The 23,331-nt window shown below is 31.9% G+C and overlaps 1 protein-coding gene across 7 annotated transcripts in view; it reads left to right on the top strand.

Annotated features, from left to right (window-relative positions):
* LOC127700513 (uncharacterized) overlaps positions 1-23,331 on the top strand; it is a 235,518-nt gene that overhangs the window by 7,151 nt on the left and 205,036 nt on the right. For 2 of the 7 annotated variants that reach the window (XM_052204029.1, XM_052204030.1), the window contains exon 2: positions 1,277-1,332. In XM_052204029.1, the coding sequence (XP_052059989.1) occupies positions 1,311-1,332 (22 nt within the window). In that variant the 5' untranslated portion in view covers positions 1,277-1,310. Of the gene's footprint in view, positions 1-1,276; positions 1,333-9,017; positions 10,299-12,243; positions 12,421-14,983; positions 15,306-19,863; positions 20,052-23,178; positions 23,311-23,331 lie in introns of all 7 variants that reach the window. The other 5 variants (XM_052204031.1, XM_052204035.1, XM_052204032.1 and 2 more) reach the window with 5 other exon arrangements.

The raw sequence follows: 23,331 nt of genomic DNA, 5'->3' as shown, positions 1-23,331 counted from the left end.
TAGTTTGCCTCAACCAAATGTTATGAAACTTATACACAATGCTTATTACCACATAATACAGATCAAGTTTGAAATTGGGTGGCGTCACTTTTACAGTTCTAGAGTTATGCCCGTTTACAAACGGAAAAATTGATGAATTTTTCGTTTCTGTTCTCTAACTTAAGTTAGCCCCAACCAAATATATTGAGACTTATACACAATACTTATTACCACAAAACTCAGATCAAGTACAAATTTGGGTAGCGTCACTTTTACAGTTCTTCAGTTATGTCCCTTTATAACTTTATATGATATGCAAGCCAGGGCATCATCTGTGTCCCATGGACACATTCCCCATTTATTTTTTATAAATTACTGCTAGGAAAATTAATTTTCTAGCAGGAATCTAAGACTTTTATAAGTATATACACATATATACACAACTGGGTCATTCGTCAACTTAAATCTCAGCCTCAAAGAACAAAGAAAATACATGTTAAAACTTCTTGTTGCAAACTTTGACTCTTAAATTCATGAAGCAGCTGCCACATATGAAAGTTGTGTTATAAATCTGCTTTGTAATCTGTTTTTGAATGTAGTCATGATGGAAAAAGAAGTAACAGTTGTAAATCTTTCATTCACTTTCAAAATCATTTTTCTAGAAGTATTGGTATATTATTATGTATACAATAAACATTTAGATCAGATGTACTTATATATACAAGCCAAAATAAGATTAAAGACTAAGATTTGCACTTAAGTTGAATTAATTAGACTATCATGCAAATGAGAAAAAAAGATTAATTCTTCCTCTTAAACATGTTAAAAAGTGTAGCTTAAAATCAAGTACCTTCATAAGCAATCTTTTCTTACATTCAAATATTTCCCGATAATTATTTAATCATTGCAGCATTGTTTATGCACAATCTGAATCTTTTGCCCTCCAACTTTTGAATTTGTAAACTGGAACCTGATTGCTTATAACACAGCAAAATAAATGTTATTTAAGCAAACTGGAATCCAGTTAAAGATAATTGAATACAAATAAATATCAGTCAAGATAATAATTCTGCTTAAATAAGAAAAAATTCCCAGTAGAAAGATTTTCTGGCAGGAAAAAAAATATTCCTTTTACCCATACCAGGAATTTTTGTAGGAAAATGAAAAATCCTGCCAGAAAAACTGAAAATTTTCCTAGTACGTCTAAAAAGTAACAGGAATGTAAGATTTCCTGCTATTTCCATGTGAATTCAAGTACTGTCCTCCTTATGATTACAAATTACTTTTTCCATTACAGATGTTGATTTAAAGAGTTATCTACAAATGCTGTGATGGGAGAAAAAAAGAATCAAGGTAATTTAATTAAGAAGATATTATTTTAATTTACACATTGTGTAAAGATTTACATTTCATCATTTACAGAAGTTGTAACTTAAACATGTTAAAGAAACAGATTTAAAATGCTCAGATATAAATATATAAAGAATTTTTCTTGGAACTGTATTAAGTAGGGAAATTTAAAGTTATTTATATATATGTTGACATTCAGATGTGCATTCTATATATTGTCTCTAGGACAATTAGTCATAAGTTTTATTGCATTTACAACTGTTAAATTGTTAGCCATGACCTCCAGGTCACATACGACAAATATAGAACAAGACAAATATGATATGTCTTGATAAATCTGATAATAACTATAAATAGGCATTTCACACAATATTTTCATGTCCTTATTTTATAAGTTAATATTGTACATTTGATTATTATATTTGTTGAAAATTTTAATGCAATTTTAATAACTTATGTTAATTTTAAAATTCTAATTTTATTTTACAAATTGATAAAAACTTCCAAGTTTTTATGATTGAGCATAATAATTAAGTGACAGATATCTATTATTAGTCAAGTTTCTACCTTGACATAGTATAAATTCTTGGAAGTTCTTTTATTTCCTTGATTTAAAAAGAAGAAATACCTAAGTATTACATAAATTTTCTATTTTGTTAGCCTCTTTTGACTTTTATCAATTGCTTAAAATTTTCTGTTCTTGTCTTTAAATGGATTTTTGTATTGACTTGACTAGGTATGCTGTTTCCGGCATCAGTGATGGCGGCACCGTCGGCGTTGTCATCAACAATGTATTAGTTTGTTATTAGGTCAGATTATGGTGAACCACTAGTGGTAGGTCAATGATATTTGGTATGCAGTTATATTAGCATTGGCATATCTCATTTCCATAGAAATTATTTGTCCCATCCCCTCAGTCATGGTCTATTGACTTTGAAACTCGCTTAGTTTACATGTATTAGTTTGTGTTTAGGTCAGTTTATGTGGAACCACTAGTGGTAGGTCAATGATATTTGGTATCCAGTTGTATAAGTGTGAGAGATAAATTAGTCCTGGTAAAATCTTTCCGTGCGGACACATATTTCTAGTATAAAAAGTCCATGATTACAGAATTTACTTGTATATTTAGTCCGATGTCAGTAATATATGTCCCCAGACTAATTCATTTCCATGTCATCAATATTCCTAGGTAAAAACGTCCATGTCCTTTATTTTAATAAGAAAATGTGTAATGAAAACAAGAGTGCACACGCTGAAATGTCTCGCCTTCTTTACTAACCATCGATTTTATGTTGATAGTCCTAATATAAAGCTTTACTACAAGTAACACATTAACTTAACATGATCCAAGAAAATGAGGTCAAGGTCAGATAAACCAAACGAGAAATACATGTACACCTTACAATCATTCAATAAACCGAACATAGTTGACCTATTGCTTATAGTTTCAACAGTCTTAACCGAGAAAACTTAACATTGACCAATGAAACATGAAAATGAGGTCAAGGTCAGATGAACCATGCCAGACAGACATGTACACCTTACAATCAATGTATGCATTAAATATAGTTGACCTATTGCTTATAGTATCTAAGAAACAAACTTAACATTGACCAATGAACCATGAAAATGAGGTCAAGGTCAGATGATACCTGCCAGACAGACATATACACCTTACAATCCTTCCATACAACAAATATAGTTGATCTATTGCTTATAGTTGAAGAAAAACAGACCAAAACACAAAAACTTAACACTGAGAAATGAACCATGAAAATGAGGTCAAGGTCAAATAAAGCCTGCGAGACTGACATGTACATCATAAAATATTTCCATACACCAAATATAGTTGACCTATTGCATATAGTATTAGAAAAAAAGACCAAAACTCAAAAACTTAACTTTGACCACTGAACCATGAAAATGAGGTCAAGGTCAGATGACACCTACCAGTTGGACATGTAAGGTGTACATGTACACCTTACAATCATTCCAAATACCAAATATAGTAGACCTACTGCTTATAGTATCTGATATATGGACTTGACCACAAAAACTTAATCTTGTTCACTGATCCATGAAATGAGGTCGAGGTCAAATGAAAATTGTCTGATGGGCATGAGGACCTTATTGCAAGGTACGCACATACTAAATATAGTTATCCTATTACTCATAATAAGATAGAAATTAACATTACAAAAAGTGTTGACTTTTTTTTCAAGTAGTCACTGAACCATGAAAATGAGGTCAAGGAGAATGGACATATGACAGACAGAAACTTTGTAACATAAGACATCTATATACAAAGTATGAAGCATCCAGGTCTTCTAGCTTCTTAAATATAAAGCTTTTTAAGAAGTTAGCTAACGCTGCCGCCACCGCTGGATCACTATCCCTATGTCAAGCTTTCTGCGACAAAAGTCGCAGGCTCGACAAAAATCATTTACATGTTAACAATGGAGTTTTTGTTTTTTTTAATGTTGTTTAACAGTTGTTCATTAATCTTTTGATAACATTTATGTGCCCAGACTAATTTTCCTAGGAATTCATGTCCAGGTCATTAATATTCCTAGGTAAAAATGTCCGTGTCCTTTATTTTAATAAGAAAATGTGTAATGAAAGAAATAATTGACATGTTAACAATGGAATTTTTAAATGTTATATATTTTAAAATTCTTAAACAGTTGTGCATTAATATTACACTATTTTATTAAAATATGGGTGTTTCTTAATAATTAAACAGATTTTTTTTTCTTAGGAAAATTGATATCACAGACTTTTATGATGTACATTAATTACCAATGTTCCTTTCTTAATTTTTAATATTGATTAATTTAAATAAAATTTTAAAGGGACTTTTTTCATAAAAGAAAATGAGAATACGGATATATAAAAATTTTCCAAGGAAAATAAGTGCCAGGCATATTTAACTAGCTATGGACTTATTTTCCTAGGAAAAATTTATCTTGGGACTTACATTCCTAGTAGAATTATGGTCACAGACTTGATTATCTAGGAAATAAAGTCAGGCAGACAAATTTTACTACCGGACTGAATTTACTGTTACATAAGCAGTGGCACATCTCATTTCCATGGAGATTATTTCACACCTTCCCCTCAGTCATGGTCTATTGACTTTAATACTTGTGCTTAGTTTACATGTATAAGTTTGTGATTAGGTCAGTTTAAGGGTAACCATTAGTGGTAGGTTAATGATAATTGATATGCAGTTGTATAAACATTTGCACATTTCATATCCATGGAGATTATTTGGCTCAGCCCACTCAGTCATGTTCTATTGACTTTGAATGTTTTGCATAGTTTACATGTATTAGTTTGTGATTAGATCAGTTTATGAATAACCACTTATGTTAAGTCAATGAGTCCCATTTCTTTGGAGATTATGTGGCCCCACCCCCTCATCATGGTTCATTGACTTTGAAACTTTTACATATAGTTTACAAGTTAATGTTTGTGTTTAGGTTTGTTTAAAGGGAATGATTTATGATAAGTCAATGGTATTTGATATGAAATTCATGATTTGTATTAGCATTGTCACATCTCATTTCCATAGAGATTGTTTGGCCCTGTACCATACCTGTCAACTTTTTAAATACCCGCAGGGCCTGTACCTTCAGTCATGATTCTTTGACTATGAATATTTTGCCTAACTTGCATGTTAAAGTATTGCAATTTTAATTTCAACATTTGCATTATCAAAATAACAAAAAGGTGAGAGATATCTCTGTGTTAACGTTTATAATCAGATTTTTACCAAAAGTTTGTTGTAAGTTGTGTATTTACAATTATATATGGTGCTCAAAATTAATAATAAATGCAACAGGCCCAGACATATGTGACATTGTCCTGTTCAATTGAAATTTTCATGACTTTAACAGGCCTTAGGGAAACTGCATGCCTTGAGGGTCAGATTCTGTATAAGAACAATTGCAGATTCTGAAAGTGTTTTACAAACTTAAGTAAAAAGTGAATGCAGTTAGTGCTTTCATATGAAAAAGTTTAACTGAAATACCGAACTCTAAGTTAAATTCAAATAGGGGAAGTCCATAAAAACTGAAAAAATCAATGGCTATCAATTAATGGAACAAGTAAATAAACTAGGGGAAGTCCATAAAAACTGAAAAAATCAATGGCTATCAATCAACAGAGCAAGTAAATAAACAAAAATTTACAGCATTTACAAAGAGTTTAATGCTACAATATTTCAATCGTAAATCCCATTATAAATGCAAATAAAAGGAGTTGTGGAGAACATTCAATGAGACAGCATACAAACAAAACAACATAATAAATCAAAACAAAAAACTTGAAAACATATGTTTCCAACAATTGAAAAATGTCTGTACCAAATATCAAGATCTAAATGCTCCAGTTCTAGTCTACCAAACATCAAGCTCTTAATGCTATAATCTGGTCTAGTCCTTACCAAATATCAAGCTCTAAATGCTATACTCTGGTCTAGTCCTTACCAAATATCAAGCTCTAAATGCTATACTCTGGTCTAGTCCTTACCAAATATCAAGATCTAAATGCTCCAGTTCTAGTCTACCAAATATCAAGCTCTTAATGCTATACTCTGGTCTAGTCCTTACCAAACATCAAGCTCTAAATGCTATACTCTGGTCTAGTCCTTACCAAATATCAAGCTCTTAATGCTATACTCTGGTCTAGTCCTTACCAAATATCAAGCTCTAAATGCTATACTCTGGTCTAGTCTACCAAATATCAAGCTCTAAATAATCTAGGTATAGTCTGTACCAAATATCAAGCTCTAAATGTTCTAGGTCTAGTCTGTACAACTATCAAGATCTAAATGCTCTAGGTCTTGTCAGTACCAAATATCAAGCTCTAATTGATCTAGGTCTAGTCTGTACGAAAATTCAAGCTCTAAATTATCTAGGTCTAGTCTGTACAAAAATTCAAGCTCTAAATTATCTAGGTATAGTCTGTACCAAATATCAAGCTCAAAATGCTCTTGGTCTAGTCTGTACCAAATATCAAGCTCTAAATGCTCTAGGTCTAGTCTGTACCAAATATCAAGCTCTAATTGATCTAGGTCTAGTCTGTACGAAAATTCAAGCTCTAAATGATCTAGGTATAGTCTGTATCAAGTATCAAGCTCTAAATGCTCTAGGTCTAGTCTGTACCAAATATCAAGCTCTAAATGCTCTTGGTCTAGTCTGTATCAAATATAAAGCTCTAAATGCTCTAGGTCTAGTCTGTACCAAATATCAAGCTCTAAATGCTCTTGGTATAGTCTGTACCAAACATCAAGCTCTAAATGCTCTTGGTCTAGTCAACCAAATATCAAGATCTTAATGCTATACTCTGGTCTAGTCCTTACCAAATATTAAGCTCTGAATAATCTTGGTCTAGTCTGTACGAAAATTCAAGCTCTAAATGCTCTAGGTCTAGTCTGTACCAAATGTCAAGCTGTAATTGCTCTAGGTCTAGTCTGTACCAACTTTCAAGCTCTAAATGATCTAGGTATAGTCTGTACCAAATATCAAGCTCTAAATGCTCTTGGTCTAGTCTACCAAAATTCAAGCTCTAAATGATCTAGGTATAATCTGTTCCAAACATCAAGCTCTAAATGCTCTTGGTCTAGTCTGTACCAAACATCAGGCTCTTAATGATCTAGGTCTAGTCTGTACCAAATATCAAGCTCTAAATGCTCTAGGTCTAGTCTGTACCAAATATCAAACTCTAAATGCCCTAGGTCTAGACATGTCAAGATTGAGTTCAAATGTGACATCACCACAAAATTTCTGAGTAAACAAAACAGCAAGCACTAAAAGAACTCCATTAACTAGATTCCTGGCTTGGGGAATGCACATTCATGACATTGAAATGTAACCAGATCAAACTTGTTTTTATTCTTTGCTTACAATAGTAGTGTCATTATGTTTTTTTCTAGTCTGTGGGTCCATCCTTCTAGTATCAGGTTTTAGTTTTGTTTAAAGTAGGTTAGAGTTTTAGTTAAAGGTTGGTTAAGGTTTTGGTTAAAGGTAGGTTTAAGTTTTAGTGTAAGATAGGTTAAAGTTTTGGTTTAAGGTTGGTTAAATTTGTTGTTTAAGGTCAGTTAAAGATTTGGTTTAAGGTAGGTTAATTAAAGTTTAGGTTTTAGTTCAGTTAGAATTTTAGTTTAAGGTAGGTTAAATTTTTGGTTTATGGTAGGTTAAAGTTTTGGTTTATGGTAGGTTAAAGTTTTAGTTTAAGGTCAGTTAAAGTTTTGGTTTAAGGTAGGTTAAAGTTTTGGTTTAACGTAGGTTAAAGTTTTAGTTTAAGGTCAGTTAAAGTTTGGTTTAAAGTAGGTTTAAGTTTTAGTTTGAGATGGGTTAAAGTTTTTGTTTAAGGTCGATTAAAGTTTTGGTTTAAGGTTGATTAAAGTTTTGGTTTTAGGTCGGTTAAAATTTTAGATTAAGGTTAGTTAAAGTTTTGGTTTAAGGTCGGTTAAAGTTTTGGTTTAAGGTAGGTTAAAGTTTTGGTTTAATGTAGGTTAAAGTTTTAGTTTAAGGTCAGTTAAAGTTTGGTTTAAAGTAGGTTTTAAATTTAGTTTGAGATGGGTTAAAGTTTTTGTTTAAGGTCGATTAAAGTTTTGGTTTATGGTCGGTTAAAGTTTTGATTTAAGGTCGGTTAAAGACTTGGTTTAAAGTAGGTTAAAGTTTTGGTTTTAGGTCGGTTAAAGTTTTGGTTTAAGGTTACTGGTAGGTTAAAGTTTTGGTTTAAGGTAGGTTAAAGTTTTAGTATAAGGTTTGTTAAAGTTTTAGTCTAAGGTCTGTTAAAGTTTTGGTTTAAAGTAGGTTAAAGCTTTTGTTCAAGTTAGTTTGTTCTCACGTCAACTTGAAAACTTAGTACGCATTATGAAGTGAACAGTTTAATATATATATATGCCAAATTAGTGTTTTTATACTGATTTCACTGTTATGGACACATATTCTTTGTTTAGTTTTGTCTTTTAGCATTAAATACCCGTGTTTTTTTTAAATTAATATTACTTATACTTCAGTTATGTATAATTTAAGATTTTTGCCACTCCAAAATTTTTCAAGGGAGTTATGGCATTTGGATATGTAACTTTTTTGGAGAATTTGGTGTTGTTGGTAGACTCTTTTCCACTTAGGCGGATTTAGCACTTGACATATTGTATAGACACTTGTCTATTGTTAAAGGCTACAAGTTAACCTCTAGTTAACACATAACAAATGTTTATAAGACTGTATGTAAAATTCTATTTGAACTGACCAGTTGCAAAAAAATTAGTTAACACTTTTACTTTAGGTAAGGTGTAATATTTAGTCAATGTAAGGCATCATACCAGGTGAGCTATGCAGGCACAAAATTCATTGTTCCAAAGTATTTTGTTATATTTTTGTCCATTTTTGTATCTCATTTGATGGTTACTATGGATGCAAGACTAAGGCATGCTGTTTCCAGTGTGAACATTGTTAACAGATTTTCATTATATTGACTCCTGCTATCTCAAAATTCCTGTTATTTCAAATTATTCTTTCCGTCCAATGAACTTTGAGATAACAAGAGTCATCTGCATTGTTAATAGAGGTTTTTTCAGTGTCAAGAACTAACAAAGTTTTATAGATTTTTTGTTAATTTGTACCTTTGGTTGATGTTGATGGGAATTAATCTTTATAAAATATATTTTGTAGATTTATCATCAAAATTACCAAGAAACAATATGCCATTGAAAGACATATTCCAGAAAAAGATAGAGAATTCTTCAAGCTTCTTGTCTGATGTTTGGAAACCTCGTTATAATGAGGGAAATGGTGGTCATCAACATCAAATCACAGAAGATTATGAAGTGGCACATCACCATAATATCAAAAAGGATGGAAAACATCACTCAAGGACAACAAAGAACTGTTTACAGGTGCAAGAGGTGTTTGAAAATAATTGTGATGACAAGGAGGAGAGACAAATACCTTGTATCTGTGGTATAGAAAACTGTCCTTTCGAGATAATAGATAGGCGAAAAAGGGAAGACCCTCCAGAAAAAAGAATCATTAATGACTTTGAAATGATGAAATCATATAAAGCAGCAGATGGAACATTTCCATTTTCTTTTGTTTCATATATGTTGTTTGGAGGTGACAGGGATAATAAATGTCCATTTCCATTATCATCTGATGATGACTCTTATGAAGAAAGAAGTGAAGATTTCATGTCATCTGCTACAATGAAATTTTTAAATAAAACTTTTCCTGGTTTGTTTGAAGGGAAATCGAAATCATTAGACGAGGAAAAAAAGGAGAATACCAAGAAACAGAGCACAGGTTTTGAATTCTCGCCAAAACCTTCAAGACCACCTCCAAAACCACCTAGAAAGAATGAAAGCAGACAACAGTTTTCAATTTCTATTGGCGAAGAGGATAAAACTAAAAATGATAAGTCTATGAATACATGTGAGAAGTCAGTGATTGATAGGGTAGGTCATTTGAACAATGGTAAATCTACTGATGATGAAAAATCAGTTGACGTTAGTGATACGGGTAGTAAAAATAGAGTCATTAGACAACATGTTAGAGATGAAAATAAATTAAGCATTTCGATGGATTTTAGTTCTCATAGTTTATCAGAGAATTCCAAACAGAAGAAGCCAGATTTCAGTCAGTCATTTCCAACCAGCAGAAACAACAAGTCAAGTCTTGACAAAGATAGTAACCCAGGATTTAGTCAGTCTTTTACTAGTGATTTACGAGGTGAGGATGAATCCTCAAAAAAATCTGCAGAGGATTTAAAAACTTCAGGATCTGGTCAGAGAAATTTAGCATCTGAAAAAACCAGTTCTCAGGGTTTGAAAACTGACCTTTGTGAGTCCATAGGCAGTGTGGATGATACCCCTCCCTACAAGAGCCAACAGAGTAACACATTCATCAGCCATGAAAAAGATGACTCTGATAATCCACTGGATGATATATTTGTTCCAGGTAGTTTAAAGACATAGTTCAGTTTTTCGAAACAAAATTATTTTTTGTATGATTAGCTTAAATCTATTTTTTTAGTCAATAGAAAAAAGGAGAATGACTTAAATGATGGGATAGATGTCAATGAGACAGTCACCCAACAACACTTCTTTCTTCAAAAATAGACAAATGTCTATTGAATATATAAAGCAATAAACCTTTTTTTTTGAAATTTAATTTGTTGACTAGGTGGGAATTATTATTTATAATGAAAATAAATCTTAATAAGTTTTGTACGATTGAAGCGCTTTTCTGGATTTAATTCCATCAGGAATGCTAAAGCCTGAACATTTAAAAGTCAGGGATGTATAAATATGTAGAAAGGTTGCGCTACGTCAGAGCAAGAGTACATGTTACAAGCGTTTCACCCATCCTTGTATGTTGATGGGTGTGCCTTCATCATATTTCCATCAGCACTTCAAAAGTCTTATATTATGTGCTGAACTTTATTTCAGTAATCTACTTTGACATGTTTTCGTTGATACTGAATCCATACATGCATGATACATGTCCAATCATTCTTTTGGTGTACATTATGTTGGCATATTGCCTAATAGATATATTGGCTTTTATTTACATATACATCTACCCACTTCTCCTTCCGACAAAAAGAGAAGTGGGAATATATATATATATATATGTGTGACTTGCCCCTATCACTAAATGACTATTTTTACCATTTTTTGGCATTTTTATGCCCCCGTAGTGGAGGGGGCATTAAGTGTTACCCTTGTCCGTCTGTATTTCCGTACGTCCCGAAATTTGTTTCAGTTCTCTAACTTTAGTTTGCCTCAACTAAATGTTATGAAACTTATACACAATGCTTACTACCACAATACACAGATGAAGTTTGAATTTTGGTGGTGTCACTTTTACCGTTCTAGAGTTATGCCCCTTTACAAATGAAAAAATGGCTGAATTTTCGTCTCTGTTCTTTTGAGTGTGCCTTCGTCATATTTCCATCAGCTCTTCAAACACTACAAATCATCAAGTCTTATATTATGTGCTGAACTTCATTTCAGTAAGCTACTTTCACACATTTTCATTGATACTGAATCCATACATGCATGATGCATGTCCAATCATTCTTTTGGTGTACATCATGTTTGCATATACATGTTTTGCCTAATATATATATTTGCTTTTATTTACTTATACATTTACTCACTTCTCCTTCTGACAAAAGTAGAAGTGAGAATATATATATATATATATATTTGTGACTTGCAAGTGGGGGCATCATCTGTGTCCCATGGACCCATTCCCCATTTATTTGCTACAATCTTGAAAATTATTATATAAAGAAAACAATAATAGATAGAGATTGAGAAACTTTAACTTAGACTTGATCAGCAAGACAAGATCTACAAATAAGTCAGCATGGCAGATATCATCAGTCAACTGAGGGGTTATTGCCCTTTAATGCCAATTTTTACCCATTTTTGTATTTTTTTTTCAACAGCAAAAAGAATCAACAAATCACCCTGTTTTCAGCAGTTATAGGCATAAAGAATTTGTTGAAGTTTGGATTAGGTCATTTTTAGGGTTCTATGTGTATTAGTCAATGGTATTTAGTATGGAATTATAAGCATTTGCACACCTCATTTCCATGGAGATTATTGTCTGTGAAACATTTACTTAGTTCAGTTGTGGTTTTATGTAAGAGTTCTTAGACTCATAGTTCAAGTCCTTCCATGAACTTTCAAGATGCAGTCATGAAAGCACTGTTCTTTTGATTGGAACTATTTTTGAAAACAGTTTAGGTAAAACAAAACTTAAAATATTTAATACTTTAAACATTCCTGTTGTCATTTAAGTATATTTTAAATTTCACAACTCTCTTGAAGTAAACTGTTATGTATAACTATCTGTTACAATAATGATAATGGATCAAAATATTTTGTTTTAGAGTGTGGTCCTGACCTTGAGGAATTTCCTGACTTATTTAATCATGATGAACCAGAGGAAAGTTGTGCCTCTTGTGTAAATGAAAGTGTTGCTTCACTGCCTACAGCATGTACAGACCCTGAGACATTACTGGAAGAACACATGCATTATTGTCCTGCAGCAGCTCATCATCACAACGGTAAAACAAGTACTAAGTCTCATTTTATATGGCTGCTACATTTTTTATAAATACCACAATTTTTGCATCCACATTCACATTTGGATCTTGGAAACTACTTGAAATATCAATATAATATGTTGTACAGATGTGGTTTTGAAAGTACTCAAGTTATACATCAAAGTTCCATTCAAAGATAGTAAATAAATAACCTACATTGATACAAGTTTGCATAAGGATGCATCTTTGAGAGAATAATTGCTTTCCTTCAAAAGTAGGTGGGGCCTCGGTGGCCGAGTGGTCTAAGTAGTTACTACTGTAATCACTAGCCAGTCAACACTGAGGTTGTGAGTTCGAACCCTGCTGGTGCGGGTGCACTCGACTCCAATCTTAATTGACTAGGATAGTCAGTTTTCCTATCAAAGGTCGGTGGTTTTCCCCGAGCACTCCGGCTTCCTCCACCAATAAAAACTGGCCGCCACGAAATAGCCCAAAAGCGGTGCTTAAAAGTGGCGTAAAAAACACAAAAAAATCAAAAATCAAATCAAAAGTAGGTCACATTACCTTTGATTTTTATTGACTTTTTTGTCAAAAGTATGAAGATGTTACTTTGTATGTAGGTAGGTATTATCACATTCTAATAAAAGTAGATCATGCTAACCTACTTTTTACGCTTAAAAGTGGATGATAATAATTTATTTTAATTTCCAACTTCCATTTGCAAATACAAAATGAATAAAGTCCAAATTTATTTTTTTTTATTATTATTAGTAAGAAAATAAACAGGCATACTTTATATATTGTACTATTCTTTGAATACTGATGATGATTTTTTACAAATTTCATAGCATAATAGTTACATGTACAGATACTCATCTTATCTTGAGCATACCTGCCAACTTTTCAAAATCTCCATGGGGGATTTTAAGCGAAAGAAGAACTTATGCTCCTCTGTTATTGTCATAAGTGTTTTTAATTCACTTCTATATTGTTTGAATGAGTATGTATGTGCTTAAATACCCTTTTAACTCATTTTAATACCTTTTTTGAGGTGTTTAAGTTACAAAATAAAGAATTTCAAAATTCAGGTTGAGACCGCTCATGGATATCCCCCATAAATCGGGATAGTTGGCAGGTCTGCTTGAGCTGTATGACAACAGAGTTTAGTTTTTGAAACAATCATACAATGTGAACAATATATAATTGACATTAAGTGTTTCAAATACCAACATTCGTTTTATTTCATTTTTTGATAAAAGCTTTTTTACAGGGCCCAATTGTTGTAAGTAAACCAATTTGTTCATTGACAAAATTGCTAATTATTTAACTAAATTATTCTTGTTTATGCTTTAACTAAGCTGCAAGCAATTTTGCTTTAGATTTTACTCCTCATTAAAATATTTGGTAGAAGAATAACTACTAGTTTGAGGAAATATTAAGCATTTACTTTTTATATATTTGTTTGAATGGGTCAGAATGCAAAATCAGCTTTTATTCGATGTTAATCCCAGTGATATTGTCTTTTGTGAAACTGTCAGCATTGCATGCTTCAAAATAGTATTTATGAATGTTTTACTATTTTCTTTAAAAATGCTATATTCATGTTGATGCTGTAGTGTGCATAATGTATTCACACAGTTTTGTGTGATTATATCACTGTGAAAATAAAGGAAATATGCTCCAAAATGTATCTTCTACTTTGAATACTTGCATACATGTGTGATATATCTTAAAGGAGTATATGTTCCATAAAGCTCCAATATGACTTTTTCTAGCTAAAATTTTCAGAAAGGAATTAATAGCCATTATCACCTTGTATTATAGTTAAACAAATTAAAGTCATCTGGTTTGATTCAACTCTTTGGTCTTATAGTATGAAAATAAGATGTGGTATGATAGCAATTAGACAGCTATCCACCAGAGACCAAATCATGTAGAAGTGAGCAGCTATAGAACAGTACGGCATTCAACAATGAGCAAATCCCATATTGCACAGAAAGCTATAAAAGACCCAGTAATGATAATGCTAATCATTATTTCATTTAGCCGTAGGTCATGATTTGATCTCTGGCTGGGTCTAATCTAACATAAAACTTGAAAATTGGTATTTGCCGCTTCTCTGCTAAGCATGTGGCTCTGCCTGTTGGTCGTAAGCTTGGTTCATGTTATATTGTATTCAAATCACATGACCATGTTCTTTTCCTGATATGTTTTTAATATTTTCCACTGGAAGTTAAACACCAATCCATCCATCAATTTTTGTTTGAAAAATTACATTTAAGTTTTCTTTTTATGTCATCAAAATAAGCATCTATTGCAATTTTCCACCAAATTCAATGAAAAAAAGGTAAATGTTCATTGGCTTTTAGTACCAGATACATATAGTTCATGTGTCAACAAAAAAAGATTTGGAACAATGTGATAACAAATGACCTACTGTTGATTCATTTACTTTCCTGGATTGAGGAAAGATTTTATTTTCATTGATAATTGATTTCGTGGATCAGTCAATACGGATTTTGTCCTCTTTTACAGGTAACATCTGCCTCTCTCTTTATTATTAATAAATGTATTATTCTTTTAGTATGTTGTAAATGTAACCAGTTTACAAAGAATCAACATATGCTATATGAGTTAGCGAAAACTGAGGGTTTAGAAATGCATGATGTTGTCCCTGATGGAAATTGTATGTTCAGAGCTATCATTGACCAACTGAGAATGCAGGGGGAGCTAACTTTGACATGTCATCATATCAGACAGAGGGCAGTTGATTATCTGAAGAATAATCCTCTCCAGGATGATGGTACTCATCTGGAAGATTTCTTTGTTGCTGAAGATGAATCCTGGGAAGAATATCTAAAGAGAATATCTAGGGATGGTGAATGGGGAGATCAGATTATACTTAGGTAAACTTTAGAAGATGTCAAGGGATGGTTATTTTGGGGATCATTATAAGTAGGTAATTATGGGATAGTTATAAATAGGTAAAGTTAAGGAGAATGTTTAGGAATGTAGAATAGATCATATATAATTATCTCCCCTTAATCGAACAGATTGGTGCAAAACTTATCTCCTGTGGCAAAATAACAGATTCTTTTATTTTTACTATATTTGTTGACTACATCCTTAAGAATAAGATAACAAATTTTAAGCAAGTTCTTATTGTAGAAATTGTAAGTTTTGTCATATGAAATTTTTAATTAGATACCAAATTGTAAAACAAGCAACAAATCCGATATATTGGTATCAAATGTTTTGAAATGGATCGCTTAACATCTATCTTCCTTAGTAGTTTAGACATTTGTCTGAAATATTGTCTCCATTTGGTAGCAATAGTCCCTTTGGATTTTGGTGCCCATCTTAACCTTAAAAATCAGTAGTGTAGTTTTATACATTTGAAGAATCAAGTTTTCCTATGTAGTGTGGCAGACAGCAAGATTAACATTTACATAAACTATTGTGAATGAATTGAAGCGACTGGTTTACTGTTGATGTGAGAAAGCCATTTAAATAAATGAACATAAATGGGGCATTAGCTGTCAAATTTATGTTCACCAATTTGATTCAAATTCTCATATTTGATATATAACATAACACGTATATCCAAATTATAAAAAGTCTAAAATAAACAATTTGCAATGCATGGGTTCGATGATATGTATCAACATTTCGTGTGTATTTTAGTCTAGACACCATCTAATTAACCATCGAGGTGACCTCCGAAGACTGCTGACGGTAATATAACCCGATATAAACATAAATATAGATATAAATAGATAGCGAACTTGTGCAATTGGATTTTTCTAGGTCTGTTTGATTTTATATTATAGGTTAAAAATATATTTGATCATCGTTTTTACCTGTATAAGAATGAGTTTTTGTGGAATCAGTCAATCAAATGGTTTACCCTTGTTTCACTTTCAATGTGGACATACTTTCCCTTTTAATAACTGAACACGCCTTATTCATGCGTAACACATCTCTAGCTAAGGGGTTAAATTGAAGGTCACATGAATACAGATTCAATGAGGTCGAATTATTCACTTGCAAGTGAATGATTCATCAGCAATGTTGCTTAGCTTTTTTTGACAAAATTGAACCAAACTGGCTTCTAAAAGTCAATTATTATTTCACTATTTCACTTTCATTAATGATTTTTTTTTTATATCGCGTAGCTAATGCGCCTTTAAGGCAGCATCTGCATAATATTAACTTTTTCAATGATTCAAATAAAGTGTTACTGTAAATGTGAATCTCTTCTGATTTATATCCTGTCCTTTTGGGGGTATATTCACTAGTTTAAAAATTCCCAAACTTTTCTATAAGATTTTTCATGAAAAGAATTCACACTAGATTGAGAAATAAGATATAAACTAGGACATTTCATATACAGGAAATTCTTCACACTGGAATTAATGTATGCCTACATTAGAATATTCAGTGATTTATTGTAGCCTTTTTCGTCATATACAAATGTTGCTGCAAAAAATCACTTTGATTGTCACTGCAAAATATTGTCAGTGCTTATATATAATAAGAGTTGGAAAATGATTCATTCAAACTCTGGAAATTTCTTACATCTTTCAACAGCTAGGGCTACAGAATTGATATATATGTAACACTCAGAAACATGTCTTTCCCCTCAAACATGCCCAACATAGGATGCAAAAAACGTGTCCTTTTCATAACTCCAAATCATCTCCATATTTTAATATTTTAATAATGCAATAACATGTCGACCTAATTTTATGAAAAGTGATTCTTTATCACATGAGGGTAGGAATGCCCTTTATTATCATGTGTCATGCAAATAAAATTGAGAATGGAAATGGGGAATGTGTCAAAGAGACAACAACCTGACCAAAGAGCAGAAAACAGCCCAATGCCACTAATGGGTCTTCAACACAGCGAGAAAATCCCGCACCCAGAGGCGGGCTTCAGCTTGCCCCTAAACAAAAATGTGTACTAGTTCAGTGAAAATGGACGTCACACTAAACTCCGAAACATATAAATGAACTAAAATTAAAAAAACATACAAGACTAACAAAGGCCAGAGGCTCCTGACTTGGGACAGGCGCAAAAATGCGGCGGGGTTAAACATGTTTTGTGAGATCTCAACCCTCCCCCTATACCTCTAGCCAATGTAGAATCAACAAATGGTCATTTTCCGCTACTGTTAGTGTCAAATTGTTTAAATTTTTATTGTGATTTGACAAAATGTTCTTTCGCCTATCATGATTCGTTGCAGGTCTCAAAGAATTAACTATTATCCTTATTTTTTGGAAAATATACCTTGATTCGTCAAAATCAGCTGATTGTTTTATCGTTTGATGATTTAAGAAAATAAACGCAGATATCATCAAGGTCTGCAAACAGAGTTCATATAACGTAATATAAGCAAGGACCTCAAAATACTGGTAAAAAAAAATTGATCTTGGAGACGTTTTGGACTATGTTATTTATATGAACGACAATGAAATTAGTTTCAATGTTATAAAAACTTAGTTCAGAGCCACCTTGTTCTTGTAAAAGTTATTCTAAGTTCTTTTTAAATGAAAAAACCATAGAAATATGTGGTAGTTGATGAGATACATTTTTTTGTTGTAAATGCTAATATTTCATGCATTTTCAAGATGTGAAAAAATTAACAAATAATACATTTTGTAGGTTTTTGTCGAGCCTGCGACTAGAGTTGCAGAAAGCTCGACATAGGGATAGTGATCTGGCGGCTGCGGTTGCGGCTGCGGTTGCGGCTGCGGTTGCGGCTGCGTTAACAAACTTCTAAAAAGCTGAATATTTCAAAAGGTAGAAGACCTGGATGCTTCATACTTGTATATAGATGGCTTATGATATGAAGTTTCCGTCTATCATATGTCCATTGTTCTTGACCTCATTTTCATGGTTCAGTAATTACTTAAAAATTAAGTTAAATTTTTTTTTTTGTAATGTTCATTTATCTCTTATTATGAGTAATAGCATAACTATATTTGGTATGTGCGTACCTTGCATGGTCCTCATGCCCATGAAGCCTGTCAGACAGTTTTTACTTCGACTTTGACCTCATTTCATGGATCAGTGAGCAAGGTTCAGTTTTCGTGGTCAAGTCCATATCTCAGATACAATAAGCAATATGTCTACTAAATTTGGTGTATGTAATGATTGTAAGGTGTACATGTCCAACTGGCAAGTGTCATCTGACCTTGACCTCATTTTCATGGTTCATTGTTCAATGTTAAGTTTTTGTGTTTTGGTCTGTTTTTCTAATACTGTATGCAATGGGTCAACTATATTTGGTGTATGGAAATATTTTACAATGTATATGTCAGTCTGGCAGGTTATATTTGACCTTGACCTTATTTTCATGGTCCATTGCTTAATGTTAAGTTTTTGTGTTTTGGTCTGTTTTTCTTAAACTTTAAGCTATAGGTCAACTACATTTGGTGTATGGAATGATTATAAGGTGTATATGTCTGTCTGGCAGGTATCATCTGACCTTCACCTCATTTTCATGGTTCAGTGGTAATGGTTTAGTTTTTGTGTTTTGGTCTGTTTTTCTAATACTGTTTGCAATAGGTCAACTATATTTGGTGTATGGAAATATTTAACAAGGTGCATGTCAGTCTGGCAGGTTTTATTTGATTTTGACCTTATTTTCACGGTTCATTGCTCAGTGTTAAGATTTTGTGTTTTGGTCTGTTTTTCTAATACTGTATGCAAAAGGTCCACTATATTTAGTGTATGGAAATATTTTACGATGTACATGTCAGTCTGGCAGGTTATATTTGACCTTGACTTCATTTTCATGGTTCATTGGTCAATATAGAATTTCCATGGTTTGGTCCGTTTCTTTTATACTATAAGCAATAATTCATCTATATTCTGTGTATGGAATGATTGTATTAAAGGTGTACATGTATTTCCGGTTTGGTTTATCAGACCTTGACCTCATTTTCGTGGATCATAAAAGTTAATGTGAAACTTTTAGTAAAACTTAATATATAGAACTATCAACATAAAATCAATGGTCAGTATAGTAGGCGAGACATCTCAGCGTGTGCACTCTTGTTATAATTTGGGCTATCGCTTTTTCTTTTGTTAAGCATTTTAATCAGTTGACACAGGAAATAAAAACCTATTTAATCAGTTGACACAGGAAATGAAAACCTATTTAATCAGTTGACACAGGAAATAAAAACCTATTTAATCAGTTGACACAGGAAATAAAACTATTTAATCAGTTGACACAGGAAATAAAAACCTATTTAATCAGTCGACACAGGAAATAAAAACCTATTTAATCAGTCAACACAGAAAATAAAAACCTATTTAATCAGTTAACACAGGAAATAAAAACCTATTTAATCAGTTGACACAGAAAATAAAAACCTATTTAATCAGTTGACACAGGAAATAAAAACTTATTATGAGGCTTCACAAAGATTTATTTTTCATTTACCATTTTAGAGGATTAGCAGAAGTTGTAAATAGAGAGATTTCCATCATAACTACAATTGGCGATTTACACAATCAGACATCCATAACACCTAAAGGTGCTGACAAAGACAAGGTCAAAACCATATATTTGGGTCATGTGAATGATCAGCATTACTACAGCTTAAGACCAAAAGAATGGCATAACCAGTGGTACAGAGGTATGGCCAAAAAATATATCTCAGAAATTTTTGAAGATTTTCTTGTAATGGACAAATGACACTATTTTAAGTTGTCTTCTTATATAACAACAAATTTCAATATGTTATCTTATTTAAATTTGAGATAATATAAAAACAAATATCTACAATGTTGGAAATCATCAAAATATTTAAATTTAGATACATAGATAGCCATAGTTCCTTTCATTCATATTCTGTCAATTTATACAAATTATATTTTTATATTATTATAATACGAAATTTGCAGATGAAATCCAAATTGTACAAAATGAAAATATAGGGTTTGTTCCTTTACAATTTCTGGACTACCGTCTGTTAAATGGTTAATTATGGTACAAATACCTTTAAGTCATCTAGTATAACAGCCAGACAACTTATTGAATCTCATTTAGGCATTGTTATTTGTCTTTTTCTGTTTGTTATAAGCATAATGTTAGGGGTAAAATGGCTAATATAAGAATAAGAAGATGTGGTATGATTGCCAATGAGACAACTCTCCACCAAAGACCAAATGAGATAGAAGTTAACTATAGGTCACTGTTAGACCTTCAACCATATGCAAAACCCATACTGCATAGTCAACTGTAAAAGGCTCCGAAATAACAAATGTAAAACGATTCAAAGGAGGAAACGGCCTGATTTATGTACAAAACAATGACCAAACAACAAATATGATATAGAAGAACAAACGACAACCACTGAATTACAGGATCCTGACTTTGGGACAGGCAAATACATAATGTGGTGGGGTGAAACTAGTTTGCTGCGGCAACCCCCAAACTTTAAAAAAAGGAGTAGGTCCAGTAAGGGCCTATTTTGGCCTCAAATTTCAGGTTCATCTAACGAAATATTTTAGACACTTTTTAAACACTGAAGTGTCTATTTCAATTGATTCAATTAGTTTATGTGACATATTTTAACTGATGTAGTCATTAAAAACGCTTCGATTCAAGCTAAAATATGAAAAATCTATCAAATATGCCAGAAAACGTCACTTTTCGGATGGTTTTTGTCAAAAATGAAAGTGGCCGCATCCGTGTTCATCCTCAACCTTTATATATGTTATGTATTATCATCAAATAGAACTTACATTTCAATATTATGAATGAACACGAATGCGGCCACTTTCATTTAAGATGGAAACCATCTAAAATCTAACCAAAATGCTAAAATTGTGAAGATTTCAGTAATTTAGCATGACTTCATGATGCTAGTACCCGATATATGTGCATTGTATTGTCAAAAACAGTCCATATTTATGTAGCAGAAGCATTCTACTTTCCAATAAATAGCTAAAAGATTACATTTTCAAAATTTGGTAAAACTGCTATATTTTAGGGCCAAAAAGGGGTCTTATTGAACCTACTCCTTTGCCCTACAAGTCTAGAAATTTAAGGGATAAATTAATCAGAAACTATCAATGATTTCCCATCAACACCAAACTTCCAAATGACAAGATTTCGAATTTTCCATTATTTATCTGAATATGGTAGTGGACTTTAAAAAAGGTACTTAAAAGAACATACAATTAATATAACATTAGCACAAAAAACACATACCTCTTACATAACAGTATAATTATTGATAAAAACACAAGTTCAAACAAAATAATAATAAATGATTATACTTTATCAAATATAGCTTGCAGTTACCGAAGAATCTGAAATTTCAAAACTTTAAAAAAAAATGTAATGATAAGGTCCAGCCTTTCAACAAAAATTAGTGATCAGACGGTGTTGCCTCGTATGATAATGTTTGGTATTTAATATGTGGATTCACTTTAAGGTAAAAGGTATGTAAATAGGCAATCTCACAGATTTTTATGAAATTTTGCAAGCAGTTTGAGCATGCGGAACTGCATATGAATACCAAAAAATTATTAACTTTTATCCTTTTGGATATATAGCAAATTGAATATTCTGTAGAAAGGAATGCAAGTGTATAGGATGCACGTAAATATAAAAAAAAAATTGAAAAAATTGATTTTTAAAATGCCTTTCCTCAAAAAATGTCCTATGAATTTTCTTTCAAATTGATATGTTATTGCCTCTAAAATTTCTGTTTTATTAATATAAAAGTAATTGGGAGTCACCAAATTTTTTGCTGTATAAATCATTCAAGTCTCTTTGTAATAACTACTATCTAAAAACATTGAAAAATAATATTTCTAGCGATGACGTCATGGTTATTTTTGCCTTCCCACGCTGCACAGAAGATTCAACTATTCATACTGAAAAAACAAATTCGGTGACCCCCTTTAGATTTTATATCAATAAAATGGAGATTTCAGTAGCAATAACATAATAGCAAAGTTAAAATACCTGAACTTTTTATCGATATTTACGTGTATTCTATACATTTGTGCTACTATTTTATGAATATTTTATTTGCTATAACTCAGAAAGTATAAAAGTTATATAATTATATAACTGTTTGGATGTTCATGTGCAGTCCCTGGTGCTCTATAGTTCTATGCAAAATTTCATAAAGTTCCGCGAGATCATCCATTTACATACCTGTTATGTATATATGTTTGTCTAACCTGAGACTACATAATAACCAGATGTCACAGTTCTTGTTGCTATTAATTTTTTATACATCAGGTGTCAATTAATCTGGAAATCAATTTGGTAATCCATTACTTCTAAATGACTGTTACAATGGTATAGTGTATTTGTCTGCAGTCGAGGAATTTTAGTGTGTCATCTTTTTTTCCATTTGACACATTGATATTTAGACAATAGCCATGTCTTAAAAAAAAAAATAGACGTTTCCATTTGTACACACAATTTGAAAACTAAAAGGTTTCTGATATGGAATGGGATAAAATCACTTATTTATTACCAACATATTTGTACTTTTCTCCAAAGTTTAGTTTAGTGAAGAGCAATGTACAGTTGCATTAGAAACAATTGTTTTTTCATTATTCAGACAAAATGAGCCCATTAACTGCTCATATCCTTCTGTAAAATAGAACAAGATATATATGTGTATATGCAAGCTGTAATTAAATCAGTTTATTAAGAGTACATGTATAAAAATGGACAAACACTTATCCAGTATGTATATTTAAGACCATTTTGTATTGATTTCTAATTACTAACAGGAGCAAGAAGGGTGCAATTTTTGGAACATCGTCACTTCTATAGCAATGATTTAGAAGAACAGACTAATTCTTTGGAAGAGTCGTCTTCGGAAGAAGAGTTGACATTCCCATGCAGACCAAGTAAACTAATAAGTATGTAATTTTCTGGCAGAG

This window comes from Mytilus californianus, unplaced genomic scaffold, assembly GCF_021869535.1.
Source record: "Mytilus californianus isolate M0D057914Y unplaced genomic scaffold, xbMytCali1.0.p SCAF_5, whole genome shotgun sequence".
Lineage (NCBI taxonomy): Eukaryota > Metazoa > Mollusca > Bivalvia > Mytilida > Mytilidae > Mytilus > Mytilus californianus.
This window is presented reverse-complemented; position numbering and strand designations above follow the sequence as displayed.